We start from the raw sequence: 24,614 nt of genomic DNA on the forward strand, positions 1-24,614 counted from the left end.
ATTGGCCATAGTTTGCTTACCCCGGCTCTACACAGTTATGTTCATTTTTAATGCTTTAAATTATTTCTTATACTTTTGTTTGTACAAATTGTATATACCGCTTCAAATTGTAGACTGATTATCTCAAAGCTGTGCTTAAAATATTGAGAAGCATTCTGTAATGCTGACAGTTCTCTGAATACAGCCTATTTCTATAAACAGATACTATGAGTTCTACCAGGAATAGAAATTTTAATGACAGTCTAATTAAACAGAAGAGAAAAATTATTACATTTTCTTATGCCAAATTATGAATATCTTTAAGGCACATATACTGTCACATTGATTTCTTTATAAATTTTAAAAAATTAGATTTTTCTGACAATTTTAGGCTCTTCTTTTAGGTAGACCCTTCCACTTACCTAACAAGTTGTGCCTTAATGGCTAGTGATCATCTTCTAGAACGCACAAGGAATCATGAACCAAAAAAAACTCTGAAATAAGAAAAAGATAAACTACCACAGTCTATCCTGTCAAATCTTTTCTCATACTGTCAAAAAACAGCTGCCTCTTCCTTTTTGTTACTGCTTGCTTTCTTCAATTAAAAAAGTAATCTAAAAATTTATGAACAATACATTCAAGTCTCATTAACAGTTTACAGTTAATATGATTCAGTATCTCTTTCTGAAACAATCCAATGTTATTTAGTTAATCAAGTACTAATAATAACTTCATTATTAGGCTGTCTTTACCTGTGAGTTAGTGGATTTCAGATTAGAGAGTAAGATGAATTTTTAAAAATTGTATAGACTCAACAGAAATTTCTGTAGCTAAAAGAAAAGGGTGAAATACTAAATTTGCAATTCCTAAATACAGAATTGTTGCTAAAGAGAGCATTGAAACACCTGAAAATTCACCAGTGTGTCAAAATATGCAGAAATGTGTTCCATTACACATTTCTCTATGGTATATATTGGCTGTTACACGGAAATGCTTTCCTTTTACCTCTAAAAAATATGTAATATTATTTTAACAAAAAACTTTTCATTCTCATTTACATCAAGGCAAACTTCAAGGTGAACTGTGTAGAAATTAAATTGGATACCTGTTTTGTAGAAGTCAAGAAGAATAATAGTGGAGTGGCCAAGACCATAGACTCTGCAGCTGGTTGGTGTATGTTCTAATTCCGGTTGCACCACTAAGTAGCCGCGTGACCTTGGCCAGTTTCCTCTGTGGCCTACATTTTCCTCATTGGTGAAGTGAGGCTCATAATTGTGTCTACCCCGTGGGTTACCAGATAACACAACCTTATAGTGTTGTGAAGAAGGATAAATGAGTTAACATTTCTTTTAAAGCATTCAGAACGGTGTGTGGCACATAGTAAGTGCTATATTGGTATTGGCTCCAAAATTTAAATTAAAGCAAAACAACTCTCCAGACCAACCAACAATATGGTATTAGTCTTTGTTCTTACCCAAGTTTAGAAAGCTAAATTTGGAATCAGCATAGGGAAGTCACATTTCATTAAAATGCTCAAGGCCTGAGAACTTTGCATAATTCCAAGCTTGCATAATTATTTTAAAACTCATATCTGAAGCACTTCTGACAAAGGATAGTGGGTATTTCTACTTATGAACAAGAGTGGTGCCACCATGTGGCAATAACATAAACATGGGTGCCAATGCCTTTATCTGGCTAGGTTTGAAATTGTGCAATTTTGGATGATTTTTTTCTTTTTTGGCTATGTTGGGTCTCTGTTGCTGCGCCTGGGCTTTCTCTAGTTGTGGCGAGAGGGGGCTACTCTTCGCTGCGGTACGCGGGCTTCTCATTGCGGTGGCTTCTCTTGTTGCAGAGCACAGGCTCCAGGCGCAGGCTCAGTAGTTGTGGCTCGCAAGCTCTAGAGCACAGGCTTAGTAGTTGTGGCACACGGGCCTAGTTGCTCCGCGGCATGTGGGATCCTCCCGGACCAGGGCTCGAACCCGTGTCCCCTGCATTGGCAGGCGGATTCTTAACCACTGTGCCACCAGGGAAGTCCCGAATTTTTATTTTTTAACATTAACTTTCACCCCCAAATTGTATGTACAAAGTGAAACTTTATTATTTCCAAATCATACATTCCAAATTCTCATAATTTCATGAAACAGTAGTGCATTTTTCTTTGAAAGAGGACTAATGTAATTTGCCTCTGATTTGAATTTAGCAAATAAAGAAATAATGCCGTTAGAGCAGTGTTTTTCAGTTGAATTCCATGGAGTCTGGATTCCCAGGGGAACAGGCCAGGGAGGAAGTGAGTGGGTGGGATATTGGCTCCTACTTAATAGTTGCACTCGTGCTGGCTTTATACGTTGGGACTATTCATAAGTTTTTATTTGAAGAAAGTGTCCAGCTGTATAAAGAAATGTTTTTGTTTTTAAAAGTGAGTGCAATCCTATATTAGAACGTTTTAGTGGGACTATAAGACTTTTGTTTTGTAATAAAGATTTCCTCAGAGCTTAGAAAACAACTGCGATCTGGAGAAGGGGGGAAAAAAAAAGATTGAAGTCCTAGTCCCATTATGCAAGACTGAAGATTAGAGAGTAGAAAAGGAAAAGACATGGTTTAAATCGAAGAGGAAAATGAGAGAAGCATCATGCGTGGCATTTCTGCTCTTTTTCTTTCATACCTTCCTGCAACTTTTAATATATGCTCTTGTCTTAAATATACTAAGCATTGAAGCTTTCAGAAAATATTGGAATTTTTTTAGGTTAAAGGCAATTGTTTCTTGCTGGCAGTACACAAAACCAATAAAAGCTCTTCTTTTCTCTCAAAACAGAATACGGTTACATACTTCTGCACACAAGCGTTCCTGATAGAGGAGTGGGAACATATTCTTTGAAAAAAGTCTATTTGCCAAATAAACAAATGTAATTTGTTCAAAAAAAGTGTTATTAGAGTGAGGTCTCTGCTGACAGAATCATTTATTCACCAATATTTATTAAACTTACATTACGTGTCAGGTGATGAACTAAATTCTGGAGTCAGAGGGGAATCCCCTGCCTCACATATTAAGTTTTCGTAATGAGAAGGAAGTTGTGTTAGCTGTTTGCAAATAGTAATAATTTAGTACTTGTCTGTAACCTAGAAAAAAATATAAGTTGTAGAGAAAAATATGGAGGAGACAGTTTGTCCCACCTTCGTCATAGTTCTTATAGAAGTCAGTTTGCTGTACATCCTAGATGATGAGTGGTATACATGGCTGAATAAGTGACACTTTTTAGATAAATACCTGTATTCCCTACTTCACGGCATTAACATTTCTCACCTACTGAATGTTTCATTTCCAGGTATCATTATATCTGACTAAATTTTTGTCTCAAATTACAAAGTGATATGGATTAGGTTCTTAGCTCCTATTACCTTGAAGTCACGTAAATTGGTTTGATTTTGTCCCCATACTGCAGGAAGCTCAGTGAAGCTTCTACTTGGTTCTCAAATAGTAAAGAACTAGCAAACACTGCGATACTTTAGAACTAAGTGGGTATTACATGTGAGTTGGCAGTTCATGTTGGTGTTATGGTTTGTTATGACTCCTTAATTCAAAAGCATATTTGCAGAGAAGGAATTTGAATTAAGTAAATCAAAATAGTAAGGCTTTGATTAAAAAGTTAGCTTTCTTTAGCTTAAATGTTGATATTTCAAGGCCTACTGATATTTTAGTCATTTGTGGTTATTTTTGTTTCCTGTTCAAACCCCTGGGAATAAGAGAATAGTAAATAAAAGCTCAGATTGCTTCTTGCATTTATTTTCTTTTCATTTATGCCATGTATTAGTGCACCTTAAAGAAACAGTAAACATGTATAACTTGAACAGAATCACTATCAGGGAGAATTGTATTTCTGGACTAATCAATTTAAGTATTCTTGTTCTAGAAATTATTTTTTCAAGTTTGATTAATTTATTCTTTATTTCATTATGATATAAATATTAACAGTGGAAAATAAGCTAAGAATATTTATTTGTATTACTAAAGTGAAATTTGGGCAACATTGTCATCAAACTGACGTTGTATTGCTTGTTTTTGCATTTCCCATTTTTGATGTTAGCCACATTCAAATTGAGTAATTTTCAGAAAAAAATATGCCTTCCAAGTCTGCAATGACTCTACACATTTCAGTGAAGAGCCTTCAATAAAAGGCACTTCAATATTTTTTTAAAAATCAGTTATTGGATATTTTAGAGAAAATATTAAATAACCTTAAGATGATTTATTCTTTTCTATTAATTTAGTATTAATTAATTTACTATCTTTTCTATTAATTTAGTAATTTTCTATTAATTTAGTATTTCTTCATTTTTCAAATTGGGGATTTGAAAAAAATTCTTAGCTTATAGTTTATCGGTTCTGTTCTAATTTTCTCATAATGTAACATGGGGTAATCATTCATGAATTAGGCCTCACTGTTTAGATAACTCAGGATTGTGGCATATTCTTGGTGATCTCTACTGAGGCAAACAGCATGATGGGTAAGTTTTATTTTACTCAGCGTTCCCTTCCTGCACTTTGGTGGTTGTCACCTGTCAGCACACTGAGTTTTAAGAGGTAACTTGGGGGCTTCCCTGGCGGCGCAGTGGTTGAGAGTCCGCCTGCCGATGCAGGGGACATGGGTTCGTGCCCCGGTCTGGGAAGATCCCACATGCTGCAGAGTGGCTGGGCCGGTGAGCCGTGGCCATTGAGCCTGTGCGTCCAGAGCCTGTGCTCCGCAATGGGAGAGGCCACAGCAGTGAGAGGCCCACGTACCGCAAAAAAAAGAGGTAACTTGGGGTCTGGGAAATGTGAAATGACATCTTAGGTGGAAAAATTTTTGAGATTGCTTTTTTCAAATACTTAATCACTTTCTCCAGAAACTCATTCACTTATCAATAAGCAGTCAATGTTTACCTGGATTCAGACAGTGAAAAAAAACTAATAAGTAATTGTTTTAGGATTTTAATTGAATATGTACATATGTGTTTCTAATTTTATTACCATATGATTCATCACTATCACTCATTCATTTATTCCTTCATTCATTTCAGGTATGCACTGAGGCATTACTATGATTTTATGCTGTGCCAGGCACTGAAAATGTGGTCCCTCTTCTCAAGGAACTTAGAATAATGGTGAAGGGAGTCAATTAAACAAATATTATGAAAATGAATTGAAAATTTTAATGAGAAAATACAATAAGATACAGAAGGACATCCTACATCAAATCATTTTTAGCTAAGATATGAAGGATAAGTCAGAATCAGTATAGAAAAATGGGGTGGGATTGGAATTTAGAAAGAGATAATGTATATTGGAAATCTCTGAGATTTCGGAGAGCATGGTGTGTTTACAGACTGAAAGAAGATCGGTGTGATTCAAATGAAGGGAGGAGAGTAGGGGGTGTTGAAGCTGAAAACACGGGCAGAAAGCACATCATAGAGGGATAGGCCATCATGTTAAAGATTGGGGTTCCACTGATGGGTGTTACCCAGGAAAGTGACAGAGGGCTGCTTTAGTAAAATAGGCAGTGGTAGTGGAGAGAGCTTGATGAATTCAAAAAATATTTAAGAGTAGAAAAGATTGTTTATGTTGATTGGGTATAGATAATAAAGGACAGAAGAGTCAAATATCACTTTCATGTTCTCCTCTGGCTGCACAGACTGAGACCAGAGGTACTGGAGAAAGAGCAGAGTAAGACAGGTAAATGAAGAGTAGCAGTACTAGTTATACATATCGATGGCAAGTTTAGAATAGATGTTTAGGCTGGAGACAGAATTGTGACCATAGAGGAAGCAAATAAAGTCCTGGGAATGGAAAATATCACCACTGAGAGTCCTGGAGGGAAAATAGAAGAGGGCCCAGGTGGGATTCTAGAGGACCAACATCATTGCCCTTGATGCGTCATGTTTTCTACATCAGTTTATGGCTTGATGTGCATCAACACATGAGTTCCTTGAAGGCAGTGCCTTCTCTTGTTGACTAAAAACTGTTTTGGCAATTAATATGGCTTTACAGATATTTGCTGAATAAAGGTGTAAATGAAAAGTGATATGTTAACCTATGATACTTTAAAAACAGTGATTTCAATGTTATTTTAGGTATACACAGCCCTAAACAGTCTGACACTTTCTTTAGATAGTATTAATTATATCATACTTAAGAATTTATGCTGCAATGTAGTTATTGAGGCAAAGAGCTAGAGGAACAAAATACAAACAGCCATCAGGCATGGGCCAGCCCTTGGTTAGCTTTATGCTGTGATATAACAAGTAAGATATAATGGATAAAAGTGTAAATAAAATTACAAAATTGGATTTCTTTTGTTCCAAATCAGTGTTAAAAGAAAGGGGGTGAGAGGTGGTAGCAGGATTTCAGAAAAGGGAAGGTGGTTTAAATGGATGTAAATCAAGTTCATGGAGTTGAAGGAAGAAAAACATTTAAGTTCTGTTTCTTTCCCAAAGCCCATGGATTCTACCTGAAGAACTCTTTCTGGTGATCAGCGTAACCAATGATGAGGAAGTGGCAGTGAAGCTAGAATCACAAAAGCTAGGTATCCCCCGTTGCTGTACCAGAGCAAACTTTAAGATTCTTCATGGTGGGATTGACATCCCACATATAAAGTTGTATCAGTAGCACAAAGACTGTAAGTGATACTTATGGATCTTCTTCCATCCATTCTCCAAGACCTCTCCAGTTTCTGTTCAAGAAGGCTCACAGTGAAAACTGTACTGGCGTTAGCTGACCATATGATCAGTAGAATTGCATATGTGCATATGAAGAGTTTAAGACACAGCAAACCAGATAACTTCCTAATTGGTAGTGGGTGTCACTGTTTTTATTCCATATTGATTTCAGTTTGGCCAGAAAGTACAGAAATGACAGGACAAGGCAGTACATACTATACAGAGCAGGTAATAATCTCTCTGGCACTACCTGTCAAACCAGCATAAGTGAACATCTTGGTATTGAGCAGAGTTTCATAGATGACACGGTATCATTAGGATACATGTACACATAGGTTAATAGAACCAGCCTGTCCTGGCGAAGGCTGCAAAAAAGAAACAAGTAGGGAAAGATTAGTGAAAGATGTCTATTCCTGCTGAAGTTTCATATAAATTCCTGCAGCGTTTCCCATGTACTTAAACTATTATTAAAGGCTATACTTTGAAAAAGTGTGGATTACATGTATCCGAGAGATATTCCACATTCATTTTTTTAAATTAATTTTTATTGGAGTATAGTTGCTTTACAATTTTGTGTTAGTTTCTGTTGTACAGCAAAGTGAATCAGCTATGCGTATACATATATCCCCTCTTTTTGGATTTCCTTCCCATTTAAGTCATCACAGAGCACTGAGTAGAGTTCCCTAAGCTATACAGTAGGTTCTCATTAGTTATGTATTTTATACATAGCATCGACAATATATATATGTCAATCGCTTTCTCCCGATTCGTCCCACCACCACCCCTTTCTCCCCGTTGGTGTCCATATGTTTGTTCTCTACGTGTGTGTCTCTATTTCTGTTGTGCAGATAAGATCATCTATACCATCTTCATAGATTCCACATACATGTGTTAATACGATACTTGTTTTTCTCTTTTTGACTTCACTCTGTATGACAGTCTCTAGGTCCATCCACGTCTCTACAAATGATCCAATTTCATTCCTTTTTATGGCTGAGTAATATATTCCATTGTATATATGTGCCATATCTTCTTTATCCATTCCTCTGTTGATGAACACTTAGGTTGCTTCCATGTCCTGGCTATTGTAAATAGTGCTGCAGTGAACATTGGGGTGCATGTATCTTTTTGAATTATGGTTTTCTCTGGGTGTATGCCCAGTAGTGGGATTGCTGGGTCACATGGTAGTTCTATTTTCAGGTTTCTAAGGAAGAAAACCTCCTCCATACTATTCTTCATATCCACATTCTTTTCTGAACCCTGAACTAATGACAGGCCCACATATTTGACAGGATGATGTTAAAGCACAAAACAGCACAACAGGCAGCCTTTTCCCATGGGCAGAGTCTGCAGGCCCAAAGATTTCTGTGCAGGAAAGGAGGAACAAAAGAGCTGAGCAGATGATCAGAGCAGCATTTGTTTCTCCCAGATCTGGAAATCGTTATTCATACATCCACCTGCCAGTGGTTGTGGTCACCCATTTCTTGGTGTAAAAACTTATTTTCCATATAAACTGGCTCTGGGCAGCACTGGTGATGCTGTATCCTGAATATTATTATAGCTGCTATAATTGTGAATATTAACTGAGATAGTTAAACATGGTTCCATTTTTTGTCACATTTTTTCAAGTTTCAACTTGTAACTGAATTGACACAAATTGGTGGCGAGATTGTGCCTGTGCCTTTTTTCTGTGTGTGAAAGCCTGCACTGCTTCGGGATCTCATTCAGAGGAACAGCGTGAACAGTCTTCACCATTGTTGTGATAGTTGTAAATGGTCAAAATTTGCATTCTTAGAATTTTTCCATCCATGAGGTTTGCAAGTTATTCACTGAAAACATTCTTAAAATGGATGGCTTCTTGTTTGTAACCCAGCTGATAAAGAAGCAACCAAAGATTCCTGTTTTTGAACATACAAAAATTCTCCCTACATACCTGTGCTATAAATAATAGCATCTAAAGTGAAAAATTAAGAAACATGCCGTGACTACTTAGGGTATCCTTAGTACTTTGATTTAACTCTTTAATGGTCTTGGTATATAAAAAAACGTATTTATCAAAGGAATTTAGTTACAGCTGAACAGGTGTATATGTTGCTGAAATAAATGTAATTATCATAAGCATCTATATGAACTGAGATTTTTATTTTGAAATGGGAGCTTTTTTGTTTCCATGTTTCTTAAAGTAAAAACTATTTCTAAAAAATTGCATGAGTTGGGCTTCCCTCGTGGCGCAGTGGTTCAGAGTCCGCCTGCCAATGCAGGGGACGCGGGTCCGTGCCCCGGTCTGGGAAAATCTCACATGCCGCGGAGCGGCTGGGCCTGTGAGCCATGGTCGCTGAGCCTGCGCGTCCGGAGCCTGTGCTCCGCAACGGGAGAGGCCATACAGTGAGAGGCCTGCGTACCGCAAAAAAAAAAAAAAAAAATTGCATGAGTTGATAAGTCCTAAGTAGAGGAGGGAATAACTATCAAAGAGTTAGTAAGAAAAGACACTGAGGAAAGAATGAGCAGAACTCTGTAAAGTGATAATAAGACTAAATATATGTGGAAATGTTCTGACTGGGTATTTGCTATTAGAATAACAATAAACATATAATATACATGTATATGTCACATGTATTTGAAATCTCAAATAAGGTGAGTCTAAATAAAGTTATGAGATGTGTTAAGAAAACAGGATTTGTTGATAAGTAACATTAATGCTGCTGTTATCATCAACTTCCTTCTAACTTACGTATCTCTGGCCACCTGTTCTAAGTAATTTGCATGTTCCTAGACAAGAAATGTTGTGAACAGTGATGATCCCATTTCCTCCCTGTTAAAATTGGTTGTTAATTTTTCCTTGTTAGTTGATTATTTCTAATTATGATAATACAGCAGCTGTGGACAATGCCCTTTCTTTCACATTCTGTGATGTGTAAGTGACTGTAACTTGTTGAAACTCAGCCCTGGTATTGTGTTACTATTATTGCTCCTGGGGAGGCTTATTAGCCTGTCACAGAAGATGGAAGAAAAATCCTTCATTCTTTTTGGAATACGATGAGCCTTTGTCACCCACAATGCAATTAATTTTAAAAATAGAAAGAATGGCTGTGATATGATTATGATTAACCAGAGATGAGCTATTGTCCAAGTAACAGGAACTAATCCAGCAGGCCAGAGATGACCTACACAGAACCATCAGTTTGCTGATTGCCATTTCTCTCTGAGTTTGATGAAATATTCATGCCTTCGCTCTCCTCTCTGCAAGCACTATTGATTTCTTGTGTAAACGCTGCTATATTTAGTCTAGACAAATGGAATGTGGATTGCTGCTGAATAAATTGGATGAAAGACTGGGATCTTGCCTGCCTCTTTCTCTCAGTCTTGGGCAATTATTTATAATCAAGAGCAGTTTTTGTAAGTTGAGGGTGATTTTTCACAATTTAGTGATTAGTCTCTGAACAAAGGCAAGCAGTTAGACACAATCATTTCTGTTGGGATAGCAGGTTAAGAAGTCAAATCACCCTTTGAGGCTTACACTAGCTGTTTTGGAGAGTTCTGTGGGTCTGTTTTCCTTATCTCTTTTGGGTTTTGTTCTTCTTTTGGGCGGGGGGGTTGACGGTTTTAGTTTATGGATAATAAGAATGCCAGCAGCAAGAGACCCCAGGATCTCTTGAAATTTTACATTTTGCCTTTATAGGGTTAAATTTGTTTACTGAGATGTCCATGTAAAAACTGAGGTTTTAGTCTGGGCTTTTTAATGTAAAAGTGAAATATATGCTTAACAGCCATTGCTTTTGGTTGGAATAACGCCAACTCTATAAATTAATGCTCAAAATCTCATGATACTCCAGAGCCTTAATTGAAAGTTCTACATTGGACCTTTTGACCAAGAGATCTTACAGGCCATCTTCCTCAGTTAGTTCCAAACTTGTCACAATTATTATTTTTCCTTTTGTAAATATCATGTTTTAGAAGACGTTGTCCCCCAAACTATGGTTTATTGATATTGTTTTCCCATTTTCATTAAACTGGCATATACAGCACTGTCAGTGCAAGCTCTTCTGATCTATACATTGAAAAATCACCAGTGTCAGCAACCAAGGTTGATATCAGTTCCCCCACTCCACCCCTACAAGCTGACACACACACGTGCCTGCACACACACATGCCTGTGTGTACACACAATTCAGATGATAAGCAAGACATTAACGTTTCATTTAGTGTTTGAAGCCTTAACTTCTATAGACAGAATTTATGTTAGGCTTTATTGACTTCCTGAAAATATCTCTTAAATTTGCATGGAATATTAACTTTGTAGTTTCCAGCCTGGAGTCTTCAAATTTAAGTTACTCAGAGTAGGAGTCACAGCAGTAGATACAATTTGTAAAAATATGGAAAAGTAGAAGGGGGAAAATTATTCATATTTCCACCCAAAATACAACTTTCTTTTGTTCCCTATCTCACCAGTCTTTGCTGGTAGAATTCAGGGACTTAATACCATTAAATCTCCAGTAGAATATATGCTCTATGAGGGCTAGAATTTTTTTGTCTTTTAGTTTTACTACCGAACCCAAACATCTAGAATCACCTTGGGAATTTAAGGTTCTCAGTAAATGTACATTGACTAAATTAACTAATTTTTAAAGAGTTATCATAGGGTATATGTCATTTTTATTATTGTTCTTTCACTTAATGTTACAACAGCATTTTTCATGTTCCCATAAACATTATTTTTAATGATTGCATATTTTTCCATGAAATGGATGTGACATATTTTACTAGACATTTCCTTGTAGTTGGTGATTTCAATTAAAATAATACTTCAGTAAACAGTATGACATTGAACTGTTTCTTCCTGTTAGTATTATCTCTTTAAGATATATTCCAAGAGTTGGCAAACCTGAATCAAATGGTAGAAATACTTAATGTCTCTTGACAGATGTCACCAGATTGTGATATCACGTATCACTTTTTCAGAAGTTTTAAACCAACTGGCAGTGCCACTTGCAACATATAATTGTCTACTTGGTCATATGTTTACCCTATACAAGCGAATGTTGTACATACACATATGCATATATGTGAATCATATATATGATATTTAATCATTAGAAAATGCCTTATTTTTATTTAAAATTTTGCATATCTTTACTAGTGAAGGTGGATTTTTTTTTTTTTAGTTTGGCTATGTTTCTTTGTTTTCTTGTTTTATAATTTTTCTAGATGTTTTAGTGTTTCTATTTTCTAATATTTAATAGAAATCATAAACAATTTTATTTTCATACTGGCTCCATATTTTTGTTTGGTTAGCCCCACAGTGTTGATGATTTATTTTAATACACAGGAAATTTGTTTTTACATAATTTTTTTAGAAAAAGCATTTATTGAGGGGTATATGTTGTCAGTCTTTGAGTGGATTATCACATTTAATCCTTTTAACAACTCTGTGTTGTTATTGTTAATGGTAATTATCTCCATTTTGCATATGAGGGAACTGAGACCTAGAGAACTTAAATAACACACTCAGGATAGCACAGTTACCCTGAGGGTGATACATCCTTTTAAAAGTTATGGGAACAGGCATTTAGATTTTTTTTTTAAGGTTTTATTTATTATTTATTTATTTTATTTATTTATTTTTGGCTGCATCAGGTCTTAGTTGAGGCATGTGGGATCTTTTGTTGCGGCACGTGGTTTCTTCGTTGTGGTGCGTGGGCTTCTCTCTAGTTGTGGGGTGTGGGTTTTCTCTTCTCTAGTTGTGGCACCCAGGCTCCAGGGCGCACGGGCGCTGTAGTTTGCAGCACATGGGCTCTAGTTGAGGCCCATGAGCTCAGTAGTTGTGGCGCGCGGCTTGCCCCACAGCATGTGGGATCTTAGTTCCTTGACCAGGGATCGAACCCGCGTTCCATGCATTGTAAGGCGGATTCTTTACCACTGGACCACCAGAGAAGTTCTAGGCATTTCGATTTAGAGCAGAGGTTGAAAATTGGCAGCCTGAATATCAAAGTCGATTTATAGAAGCATTTTTGGTTGTTGTTGTTCCAATAGTTTTTAAATTTTTACAATGATTTGAAATTGAAAATTAGGTGACTTCTGTCTACCCTGGGTCTGTATTTTCTTTCTACTCACCATTTCCCACGTTTTAGCTTGCATATTTTTACTTTTTCTTTGGTAGGTCCAGTAGCCCTACAAATACATTATTTTAAAAGGTTTACTTCATAAGGAATATATCTTAGAATATGTTTTCTGACTCTGATTACAAACAAAAATGTTTGCAAGTGTACAAATTTAGTTGTGTTAGAAGTTTTCTAATATAACATGACATCTTTTCCTCGATAGAGTTGCATTTTTTTATCCTAAGTTGACTTGAATTTGGTAAGTGGTCCAGTAGAATAAGTTTTATGAACAACTTTGATATCCGTGAATCTTTGGAGTCATCTCTTTGAAAAAGGGAAATGTGGAAGATTTCACAGCAGAGTACAAATTGCTGGCTGAAAATTAGCCTGTGGTTCATTTTATCAAGCCTGATATACAGAAGACCTTTTACCATCCTTGTGAAAAAAAAGACTAGATTTGTTGATGTAAAATTTTTCTAATGGGATATAGTGTCTTTCACTTTTCATTTGTTTCCAAGTCAATGTGCTAATTTTCTGTCCTCTATCCTCCATCCTTTTTTTCTGTCTCTCCAGTTGATGTAAAATCAGAGGTTCCTGTGGGCCTGGAGCCCATCTCGCCTTTAGACCTAAGGACAGACCTCAGGATGATGATGCCCGTGGTGGACCCTGTAGTCCGTGAGAAGCAACTTCAGCAGGAGTTACTCCTCATCCAGCAACAGCAGCAAATCCAGAAGCAGCTCTTGATCGCAGAGTTTCAGAAACAGCATGAGAACTTGACACGGCAGCACCAGGCTCAGCTTCAGGAGCACATCAAGGTAGCAAACGTTTCTTTGTCTCTGACCATTGACTCGGGGAGCCTGCACCATAACATGGGCATAAGAGGGAGCAGTGGAGGGATATTTCACTATGAAAAGATATGGATACATGGCTGGGAGGAAACTTTGATTGTACTAGTGAAAAACCTGGGTAAGTAAAAGGAATCCTGGCAAAAACCTGCTTTGCTTTTTGGAGAGGAGCCTCTACCACTCTTTTTTCTGTTAGTTTACAGCATCAATAGTAAGGAATAGTAACTTCCCACCCTCTTTAAGATTCTCTTCTACATGATTTTGTCCATTTGCCCCATCTGCTCTCCACCAAGAAGAACCACGAGCATGGAAAGACCCATTTTATATTTCTAATAACAAATGTATGGATACAAAGGGGGAAAGGGAGGGGGAGAGGGGGGAATTGGGAGATTGGGGTTGACACATACACACTACTGATACTATGTATAAATAGGTAACTAATGAGAACATACTATGTAGCACAGGGAACTCTACCTAATGCACTGTGGTGACCTAAATGGGAAGGAAATCCAAAAAAGAGCCATATATATATATGTATGTATGTATGTATACATATAGCTGATTCATTTTGCTGTACGGTAGAAACTAACACAGCATTGTAAAGCAACTACAGTCCAATAAAAATTAATTTAAAAAAAAAGAATCTGTATATACTATTCACCAGAGAGGATAAATTAATCCCTTTATGTGAAGAGAGCCTTTTTTTATTTTTGTCTTTGGTCTATAAGTAGATATTCTGAGTGCTCTATAAGTAGATGTTCTGAGTATGTCCTAATCTTCCTTATGGAAAAGACCTCATAATGTGTACATTCAAAATAATAGCATAATGAAAAGCTCAACAAAATTTTATATAAAGAAACTGATACATATATTTTCAGTGTTTTTATATAAGTCTAATAGACTGTAGATAAGAATTTATTGAAACAGTTTTGGGAGTAGTTGACAATTAGAGACCCAAGTTGTTTAAATTATTCTAGGAGAAATATGTCCATATCCCACAATTATGTATGATGGAGTATTTTATTATCAGTGTCTGTGTATCTATTTATTCTCTTGTACCCTCAGAGATAAATATTACTTCTGCTTTATTTGTAAAATGTCTTTCAACTTCTTGACAAAACTAATTAAAACAAAGCTATTTTGGTCTGACTTAGTAGATGTTTAATTTGAATTTATTATGACAGTAATATAAAGTAGCAAATATTTGTAATAAAAAAGTCTACTTTTATGTCCAACTCCTTCAAAAGTGACTTAACTTATGTTAACTTATTAATATAATAAAGTATATGTTATATTATTTCATTTTTATTATATTGTGTTATAGACACTTGATTTCTTTTCCTTTTGCACTTTTTTAAATGTATTTTTTTATACAGCAGGTTCTTCTTAGTCATCCCCATTTTATACACATCAGTGTATACATGTCAAACCCTATCTCCCAATTCATCACACTGCCACCACCCCCCCCACCCCTTTCTCCCCCTTGGTGTCCATACGTTTGTTCTCTACATCTGTGTCTCAATTTCTGCCCTGCAGAAATTGATCTTTTACTCACTTGCAAGTAAAATACAAGCACATTTATGTGGGGTTAATATAGATAACTAATTTATGTTAATATTATATAATTTTACCACATTGATATTACAGTGTCTCAGAGGGTAAAAATGCTTTTTCTTTCCTATGTTCCTTGTTTTATATTTCCTTAGCCTGGAAGACCTATTTTAACTTACTTTCAGAAAAAGGCTCTTTGATACCTGATGTAAAATGTGGTATTTTTTTCCTTTAACTAGTGAACTTTACTAAAAGACGCTTACAATATATTGACCCATAAGATACCTTAAAAATAAGAGTGAGGATTTTGTTTTAAGTCTCATATGGAATCCTGGTTGTATTTTGCAGTATAGGAAACCTTCATTTAGTTTATAGACTTATTTTTGAGTGATTCTGGAACATTTATTTCAGTTTGACCTTTGAAACAATAATAGTAACAATAATGTCCAGATTTCCTTCTTCATTCATTCTAGGCATGTTAAAATGGCAATGATGAATGAGTAAAATTTATATTCTTCCCCATTGTTGAAGGTTTGTTTCATTTTGCTATGGTATGCAAGTGGTGTTGCCCTGAATATAGGGCAATACTGATAAGTTACAGCTTTAGATAGTTCTTTTCATTTATGTTTGATGCCTTTTGTAGTTGTAAAGATCAACATAAAATTTTTTAAAGTAATTAATTGTTTATTTTACTCAAAAGTTAATAGTATCAAGTACGTAATTGTTACTTTAGCCCAAACAAGGTAGTATATAGCAGGTTTACTGACACCTAGCCAATATTGGAAAAGGGGAGGGAGAAAAATGATTCTGAGATAGCTAAGGAAAACTTAGTGTTTGGAATTATTTTCTAAAGTATTAAGTTGCTTTTTCGGAAACTAAAGTCATACTTAAAATTTCCCTTTAAGTTTAAGAAGTTTCTTTGTTTTAAAATTTTTTAAATTTTATTGTTTTATATTTTTTATGCATAGGACTAAAAGTTGATGCTTTTAACATTCATCTAGATTTTACTTTTATGAGGAAGACACAGCATGATGCTTTACTTATATTAGTGTTTGGAATCTTTGGCTTCTATAATCATCTGTTGAGTTAGATGCTGTTATCCCATTTTTCCACCTAGTAACCTGAGGCAGAAACACTGTAACTTGCCCAAGGCTACACAGCCAGTAAGTGGATCCTCCAGGATTTGTAATCTTGCCTCATCTACCTCCAAAGCTACTACTTCATTCTGCCTCTGTCTTGGACTAGAACATGAAACTGGAGGAGTGATGTTTTGTTTCTTTTTTTTTTTTTTTTAACCTCATTCCTGCAATCTTTGATAATGAATAGTAGCTGTGGAAATTAAATTGTGTGCTTTTCTAATTCCTAAGAGAGATTAATATTCAATTCCACTGGGGCTTTGAGTGAAGCAATAAATCAACTTGATCAACCCCAATATCTATATAGAATTAACATTTAAGGCAAAGTTTAAGCAGAATTATGAAATTTTTTGTTAGAATGGAGTATCTAAAAACACTTATTAAGAGACTGGTGGATCAAATCCAAAATGTCAAAGACTGTAATTTGAAAATTAACCAGAAATGCTTCTAGCCATGTCCTTCTGGGATTAGTGAAGCTATCATGCTTGACATGCAGAGTTGGCTTCCTGTTGCTCCACAGTGACTCTGATGCCATTCCATATAACTTGTTATTTTTGTTCTGTTACTGTGCTGTGTAAATTTAAGAATTTTAGGCACCTATCTCATATAAACAGCAAATTACACTAACTTCATTAGTATTTAGAGTTTAAAATAGTAATAATAAGCAAAATTAGTATTGTTCAAACTTACAACTTAAATTTCATATGCATTTATGAACATGATGCATGGTGGAGATTATTCCTCTGTCTTATATATGAGGAACCAGTTCTCTGAGTGGCTTAGTGTTGTCTAGATCTCGTATCTAGTAATGTCAGAGCCTAGTAGAACTCAGTCTTGAGTTATTCCTCAGTGGGCACATTTACGATTATTCCATGTCTATTTCTTAGTCTGAGAGAAAATTGACATCTCAAAATGGTTTTGTGTTTTTTTTTTTAATTTTATTTATTTATTTATTTATTTATGGCTGTGTTGGGTCTTCGTTTCTGTGCGTGGGCTTTCTCTAGTTGCGGCGAGCGGGGGCCACTCTTCATCGCGATGCACGGGCCTCTCACTGTCGCGGCCTCTCTTGTTGCGGAGCACAAGCTCCAGACGCACAGGCTCAGTAGTTGTGGCTCACGGGCCTAGTTGCTCCGCGGCATGTGGGATCTTCCCGGACCAGGGCTCAAAGCCGTGTCCATGCATTGGCAGGCAGATTCTCAACCACTGCGCCACCAGGGAAGCCCTCAAAATGGTTATTAAGAATGCTTTATATTCATGATGTACCTTATTTGGAAGTGAACTCAAGGGATTCAGACAGCCAAACAACAGTGCATCAAAGTGTAGTCTGATGGAAGTGATTTCTTCTTGACCAGTCTCTAATCTGAAGGGTTTTGTGCACTGAGTGAACTAATTAGACTTTGCTATTTTGAGAGAAGAGCTTGTTATGGATATACAGATTGCATTCATCTTTTGAAAACCTTCATGGAAGGTTTTGAAATTTTTAGCCTTCGTTTTATTTCAGGTAGCTTTCCCCCAAATTAACTCATATCTCACTATTCTATTCAATTTGATTATGTTCACACAGTTTCTCAGGATAAGAAGTGAAGATTTCATTTGTTTATGTTGCAAGGGAATTGGTAAAACAGACTTCTGGGAAGTTCCTGCCTTTCTTTGCCTGTATCATGTATTTCAGATGCACAAAGGAAAGTTACTCAAGGAACTGAAGATCTGAGTGAATTTGGTAATATTGTGATAGGACGGCGTAGGTGTTGAAACTACCTAAAAACTTTCTTGTTAGTGACCTTAAGACCATTTATGGCATTAGTTGCTTGTCTTTAGATTTCAATAATATACCAAAAAATGGGTAAAATGTAAAGTAAATACAAATAATTTCCAAAAGCTCATAACATTTCGATTTTGGTCATTGATGACTATGAAGTCTAAAGAAATTGCACACTCTCATGTCTTTCTCTTCTCGCAAGTTGCAACAGGAACTTCTAGCCATAAAACAGCAACAAGAACTGCTAGAAAAGGAGCAGAAACTGGAGCAGCAGAGGCAAGAACAGGAAGTAGAGAGGCATCGCAGAGAACAGCAGCTTCCTCCTCTCAGAGGCAAAGATAGAGGACGAGAAAGTAAGAGGCACCAGGGTAAAAGACGGATCTCTTCCCTCATCTTTAGCTGATGGTCATTCAGAAAGGAGCCTGATAAAGAGTGGAATTAAACTTGTCAAAATTGTCTGTGTTTAAGCAAAAGAATACATTATGGACCCAAATGTAAGGCTTTGACATTCACATATCAGCTCTCTGCATTTAGTCTACAAGCATCTCCAGAAGTAAACATAGCATTGTTTGGCAAAGATGCTAATTTCTGTTGTTTTGAACCTTAAAAATAATGTTATACTAAGGCAATATAGCTATGCCATTGTGTTTAATAATAAACACTTCCTCATTACTCCACCATACCTTCCTCCTGCTCAAGTAATAATTGCTCTTTAATAAGTCAAACCTTGTCTCATTTAGTTTTCAAGTACCCAAACTTTGAGAAGATTTAAGGTAGAATTTTTTTTGTTTTTTTTTTTTAAAAAAGCAACTATCCACAAGAGGGAGACAGATCCAAATAATTCCCCTGTATGAGGTCAGTTCAAAATCAGGTCGTAGCAAGGTTTAAAATGTGATGACTTAAACTGGAATTGTCAGCAATATTTATTTGTTTAATGGGCAAAAGTGCTTTTTAAAAAAGTTTTTCAAACTAGCAATTCAGAAGAGCTCATTTTAATTTGCTTAATCACTTATATGGTCCCCCAAGATTCTTGACTTTTAAAAAGCAGTGTTCTGTTCCTCAGCAGTATTTTTTAAAGCTTAGGAAAAAGTTAGTATTAATTCTGGGAATCCCCTTTCTGCAAAAGCAATTAAAGAAATCATCGAAGGTCTTTTGAAAACTGGCAGTTGAAGCAGTAGTCACAAAATATTACTATGTCATTTTCTAAAGGCTGTTTAGACTCTGGTTTCTTCTTTTAATAGGAAAACTTCATATGCCGTGACGAGTGGTGCTACTTCTTAATTTTTGCTAAATATTCCAGAGGCTTGAAAGGACAGAACCGCAAATCACCATCTGTTTCTGTATGTGTGTGTTTCAGGGGCAGTGGCAAGTACAGAAGTAAAGCAGAAGCTTCAAGAATTCCTGTTGAGTAAATCAGCAACAAAAGACACTCCAACTAATGGAAAAAATCATTCCGTGAGCCGCCATCCCAAGCTCTGGTACACGTATGTTCAGTGTTTGGCTTTTTTCAGTCCCAGGGGTAAAGATCACAGGTTCTCAATTCAGCCAACCTGGGCACAAATCCTTGGGCTGCCAAGTTCTCAGCTATAAGGCCATGGGCAAGCTCCTCAAATTCTCCAAGGCTCAGGTTTTTATTCTATAAAAAGAGGACGATAATAGTACCTGCCCTCTAGGGTTTCTGGGAAGGTCCTGTGAAACAATGTGGTAAAGTATGTAACAGAGACCAGCTCTTAAATAAATGTTAGCAAGTATCATCTTGAGGGCTAGAAAGTATTATGCATGTTCTTTGCCAAATGAATAGCTGACAAATGTAGGGTGGGGCATAGAAATTAATTCATATTTTGCATTTTTCTATTCTCAGATGGTGCATCTGATATCTTTACAATAATTTCTGAAGATTTGGCTGGTTGAGATTTTATTTTACTTGGCTTGAAATAAGGTGGAGATCTGAATTATTTTTAAAAGTCCAGAAGATTTTTGACTTAATTAAGAAAGAAAGAAAGAAAGAAAAAGAAAAGTAACTGATATATCTAAGTCTTCAGTGACTAGTTTATCCGTGCCCACCTCATCTCATTTCTTCCCACCCTGTAAAATGAGAGTAGATTGGCTTTTAACACACAAGCTGACAACATAACATACTGCGGTATTACAGTTTTTTATGCAACCATCTTTCTCCAAGTCTAGTAAAGAGATACTGTGCAACACACAATTCTTCCTTCTGTAAAGTATGAAGGAGGTGATATTTTTTAAAAATCAGGGGAAGAACTGATAGGCAAAGCATATTTGGATAATAGACTAATAGATCATAGTTTCATCTCTCTCATATTTAAAAAATATGTTTAGGATTTTACACTTACATATTTTTTAATCACATCATAAGGATAAGGGAGTAAAAACTTGATTATTTGATACTCTGTTACATTGACATTTCAAGCATGCCAGGAGTTCTATTAAAAGAGTTATTGTTCTTATAATTCTATATTATAAGTATCTTCCCTTCTCTGCATCCAGAAAAAAAGATGAGGCAGATTCTAGAATGCTATATAAATATTTTTTAATGGTTTACATAATTTATACCATGCGTGTCAATTGACTTGAGAAACCAGTCCCTGAAGAAAATTTTCACGTGTTCAATCAACATCAAAAAGTATTGAAAAAGAAATTCTGTCTTATTACCTAAAATTACATACATAATTTATAACTAACTCATGTTCCTTCTAAGTTAAAACCTGTTGTAAGAAAAGATAATACCTTTGTTGTTGTTGTTGTTAAGTGGAAACAACTACATGCAAACAACTTGTCAGCTGAAAATTCTTTAGCTGTTCCCTTGGGTATATTCGACATGGCTCTCAAATGTTACTTAGGAATCCTTTTTTTTGTACTGAACTGAACTTCAGTAGGGTCCAACTCCTGGACAACCATAAGTCATTAATTTGTGAAATCTGAACTTAATACTTTTTGCCAGTTATGGCTAGATAAAATATCCTTACACCAGGTAATTCTTGAGAATGTTGATTCAAATAAATAATATTGGTAGAATCATCATGGTGGTGATACTACGCCCTATCTATATTTTCTCCATATATAATGATTATAGATGTTTATATCCACTGGGTAATCTATGTTCAGTCCTAAGCTATTCTCCAGTAGCACAATTGCATCTCTTTTACTGTATTAATGTAGGACAGACAAAAGATTTTAAAAGGTCAGGTTCATATTGAAGAAGGATGTGTCTCCAGCCTTTACCTTGAAACTGCTGTAGAAGTTTGGAAACCTGAGGCTATACGCACAGTACTGTCTCTCCAGTAGAAAGGCACCCTCATGTACTCTCATGTACTACCTAGCAGTTTTTTTTAAATGAAGTCCTTCTGTATGTTTACTTTTACCTTGGTTGTTCTACATTATTGACTAAAAGGGATTCGGGTGATGACTTTTCCACTAATATGGCTCTTAAGAAAACATACACAATAATGTCAGATGTCAAATCTCAGGCTCTGGGTAAATTCTCTCCTTTAGTGAAGCAAACTTTTCTATGTGACTGTGTGACCAAACACACAGTGGGCATTCTTGGGCATCCTGCATCATTCCGTAACATACTGCTAAATTGAACTTGGTTACATGAGGCTGTGGTTTGTACACACTGAAAAGAAAGAACATAAACACAGCTGAGACACGTGTTACAGCATGTGCAACCGATTATTGCTGACCAATGTGCAGTAAAAACTCAAGGGGAAATGGTGAACCCTCTTTTTCTTTTGTAGGGCTGCCCACCACACGTCATTGGATCAAAGCTCTCCACCCCTGAGTGGAACGTCTCCATCCTACAAATACACATTACCAGGAGCACAAGATGCAAAGGACGATTTCCCTCTTCGAAAAACTGGTAAGTCAGTTCCACAAGAAGACTCCACTTGCTCTTCCATGACCTTCCTGCAGCTTTATTTTGCCATACCTCTAGGGGAGCGTCAAAGGATTTGAATCATAGCCGTCAGGCTCTCTCCACCTCTGCCCTCAGCATAAGCAGACGCGCACACACACTCCTATTTCTATATCAGTTCATTCAGTATATTATCAAAGTAGCTTTTTTAATTTAAAGGTTAGTCACATTTGGGTTTTAGACAAATTATTTTCTTATTAGCAATAAAGAGAAGAATTAAAGAAAATAGAAATTTGATTTCTCAGAAAATTTAAATCTTCTCCGTTAATTTCCTCCATGTAATTTCCTCCATTTTTCTGATTTTCTGTTGAGCCTCAGCCATTTACTACAAAAATGGAAATAATCTTTTCCTCCCACTTTTAAAAACCTTAAATTTTAATTGTTTACTAAAACAGATAAGGCCAAGGCTAGCTCCTGAGTAAGTGACTTGCCTAGTGTCTCACAGATTACAGGAGAACTCATGGTGAAGCTTTGTAGCTAATAATCTCATGTAATTGTATTAAAATTTGCTTAGGGGAACTGGGACAATGAATCTGTAATAAATTTGGAATTTAGTAAACAGCTCTATAGCTTTACAGTCTATGTTTGTTTTCCCCATATTCCTTTTTAGCCCTCTGGTATGTGCATATTTAATGTGTTACATGCTCTTACCTCTATAATAAATATATTTAAATTTTAGCTAGGTAGAAGCATAAATAGCAGTTGTATACATTATGTTCTAAATATTTTGAGATTTTCTAAATATAGTTCTTTAGAGGAAGTTGTAAATTTAAAAAAATTTTATAACCACAATTGATGTGAAGAGATACTCAGAGCAGAGAGTTTGGTCCATTGTATTTTACTCAGATCTACTTGAAGAACTATAGATCTGTTTAATTTGTATATAAAATCTACAGAGTGAAAATTATTTCCAATAATTATATTCATTTTCCCAAGGAATTTTGAATAATTAAAATGGATATAGATTGTAAAAACACGTGCTGAAGCTATTTTCTGTCTTATAATTTACTTCTAGCATAATGAAGATTTAAAAATAAAATCAATCATGAGTAAGAATTTATTCTGTCATCTAGCCCGTATTGTACCAGGCACTGAGGAAGGATGGCCAAGTATTGTAAACCAATTTGTGCCTTTTTATTTTAATAGCTGAAAGATGTTCACATTTCTACTATAAGATATCAGATATAGTAAGATACTTCAATGGAAGGCTGTGCAAAGGAAAGAGTGAGTTTTATGTATTGCATGAGAATTTCACACTCTTATCTACAAATCAGATTGCCTTTCATGTAAATAAACTTCTCTGGGATAAAAGGAACAAAGTAAAGAGTGAGCCTCCACATATTTCTAAAACATGGCATATAGTTTATGAAAATTGATCCATAAAGGACATGGATTTTAGAATGTGGGGACTTTGATCTGCAGCCTTGACATTTAGTTGCACCAATGGCATGTGTAGGAACTATTGACAGAGATTATGTGAATATTGCCCCAGGTCTTAGGGCAGTGACTGGCATTCAAGAGCCTAAGGAGTCACTAAAAGGAAAGAAAACACAAGTCCCCTTATGGCAGGAGGTTACTGATGAGTGATATAGTTACATTTAGGGAGAAAGACTTCTACCCTGCTGTGCACATAGCCTTTGAATATATTCTTACCACTGGGAGATTGAAAACTGACTGCAGAAGTGACACTGAGTTTGAAAAGTAGTGGCATTTGGAGCCGGTAAGCATCCAGGAAGCAAATTTGATCTTTTTCAATACTTAGGACAAGTACTAAAAGCCCATACTTTTGTGTCCCACTGTTTCCCTGAGAACGGCTTAGGATTTTTCCTCTGAAGAATGAATAGCAAGCTGTTAATTTATTCTTGTAGAATTTCTCAGAGAAATCCTGCTTATTATATAACTTACAAAATTTAATTCAAATCTGTACTAATATGAAACTCATCTTCTGTATCTCTTTATGTGATATGTAATGATAGCGAAAAGGTACAGCCCTTGTCTTTTCTAGTGGTGTATTTTCTGTATTTGCCCATTACGTTAAGTTTCTTCCCTTTATATTGAATATCTGATATTTATGAAGTGTCAGGCTGCTGATCTGTAAAACCAAACATTTTCAAGCATTGTACCAATAAAGTTCTTGAACAGCCGTTAATACTTTTATATCTCTATAGGGGTTTCAAAATATTCCTTAATTCAATTCCTATTGTCTAAGAAAAGTATGATATAATTAAATACAGATGTTTTCTACACATCTAAATACTTAGAGATACCCCTCATTAATTACAGATAGGCGAAACTCTTCCAACTTTTATAAATATAATCCATTTGGTGTATTTCCAGTGCACTTTGAGAAAGTTTAGGTGTATGTTTGCGCTAAATAGAAGAGCATTGAAATATAGTCAAATAATTTTTACTTCAGCATTTGTTGTATTTTAGTGGCTCAATAGTTATTACAAAAAAGTAAACAATAAAATATTATCACAGTTAAACTTATTTGATGATTAGGGAAACTGTATAAGATAATTTTCAAGTAAAGCTTTATCATATTAAATGAAATCTAGAGGAGTGGCATTGATCATATAGTACAAATACCAGTACAGCCGTAATAGAGTGTAACTTTTC

At 35.7% G+C, this 24,614-nt stretch overlaps 1 protein-coding gene and 1 pseudogene across 5 annotated transcripts in view; both read left to right on the forward strand.

Annotated features, from left to right (window-relative positions):
• LOC112395299 (casein kinase I-like) overlaps positions 1–7,055 on the forward strand; it is a 37,431-nt pseudogene extending 30,376 nt beyond the window's left edge.
• HDAC9 (histone deacetylase 9) overlaps positions 1–24,614 on the forward strand; it is a 792,206-nt gene that overhangs the window by 311,646 nt on the left and 455,946 nt on the right. For 2 of the 5 annotated variants that reach the window (XM_024738439.1, XM_024738437.1), the window contains exons 3-6: positions 13,341–13,582; positions 18,270–18,411; positions 19,416–19,536; positions 21,820–21,941. In XM_024738439.1, the coding sequence (XP_024594207.1) occupies positions 13,341–13,582; positions 18,270–18,411; positions 19,416–19,536; positions 21,820–21,941 (627 nt within the window). Of the gene's footprint in view, positions 1–13,340; positions 13,583–18,260; positions 18,412–19,415; positions 19,543–21,819; positions 21,942–24,614 lie in introns of all 5 variants that reach the window. The other 3 variants (XM_024738436.1, XM_024738438.1, XM_024738435.1) reach the window with 2 other exon arrangements.

This window comes from Neophocaena asiaeorientalis, unplaced genomic scaffold (genome assembly GCF_003031525.2).
Source record: "Neophocaena asiaeorientalis asiaeorientalis breed wild unplaced genomic scaffold, Neophocaena_asiaeorientalis_V1.1 scaffold89, whole genome shotgun sequence".
In the NCBI taxonomy this organism is placed as follows: Eukaryota; Metazoa; Chordata; class Mammalia; order Artiodactyla; family Phocoenidae; genus Neophocaena; species Neophocaena asiaeorientalis.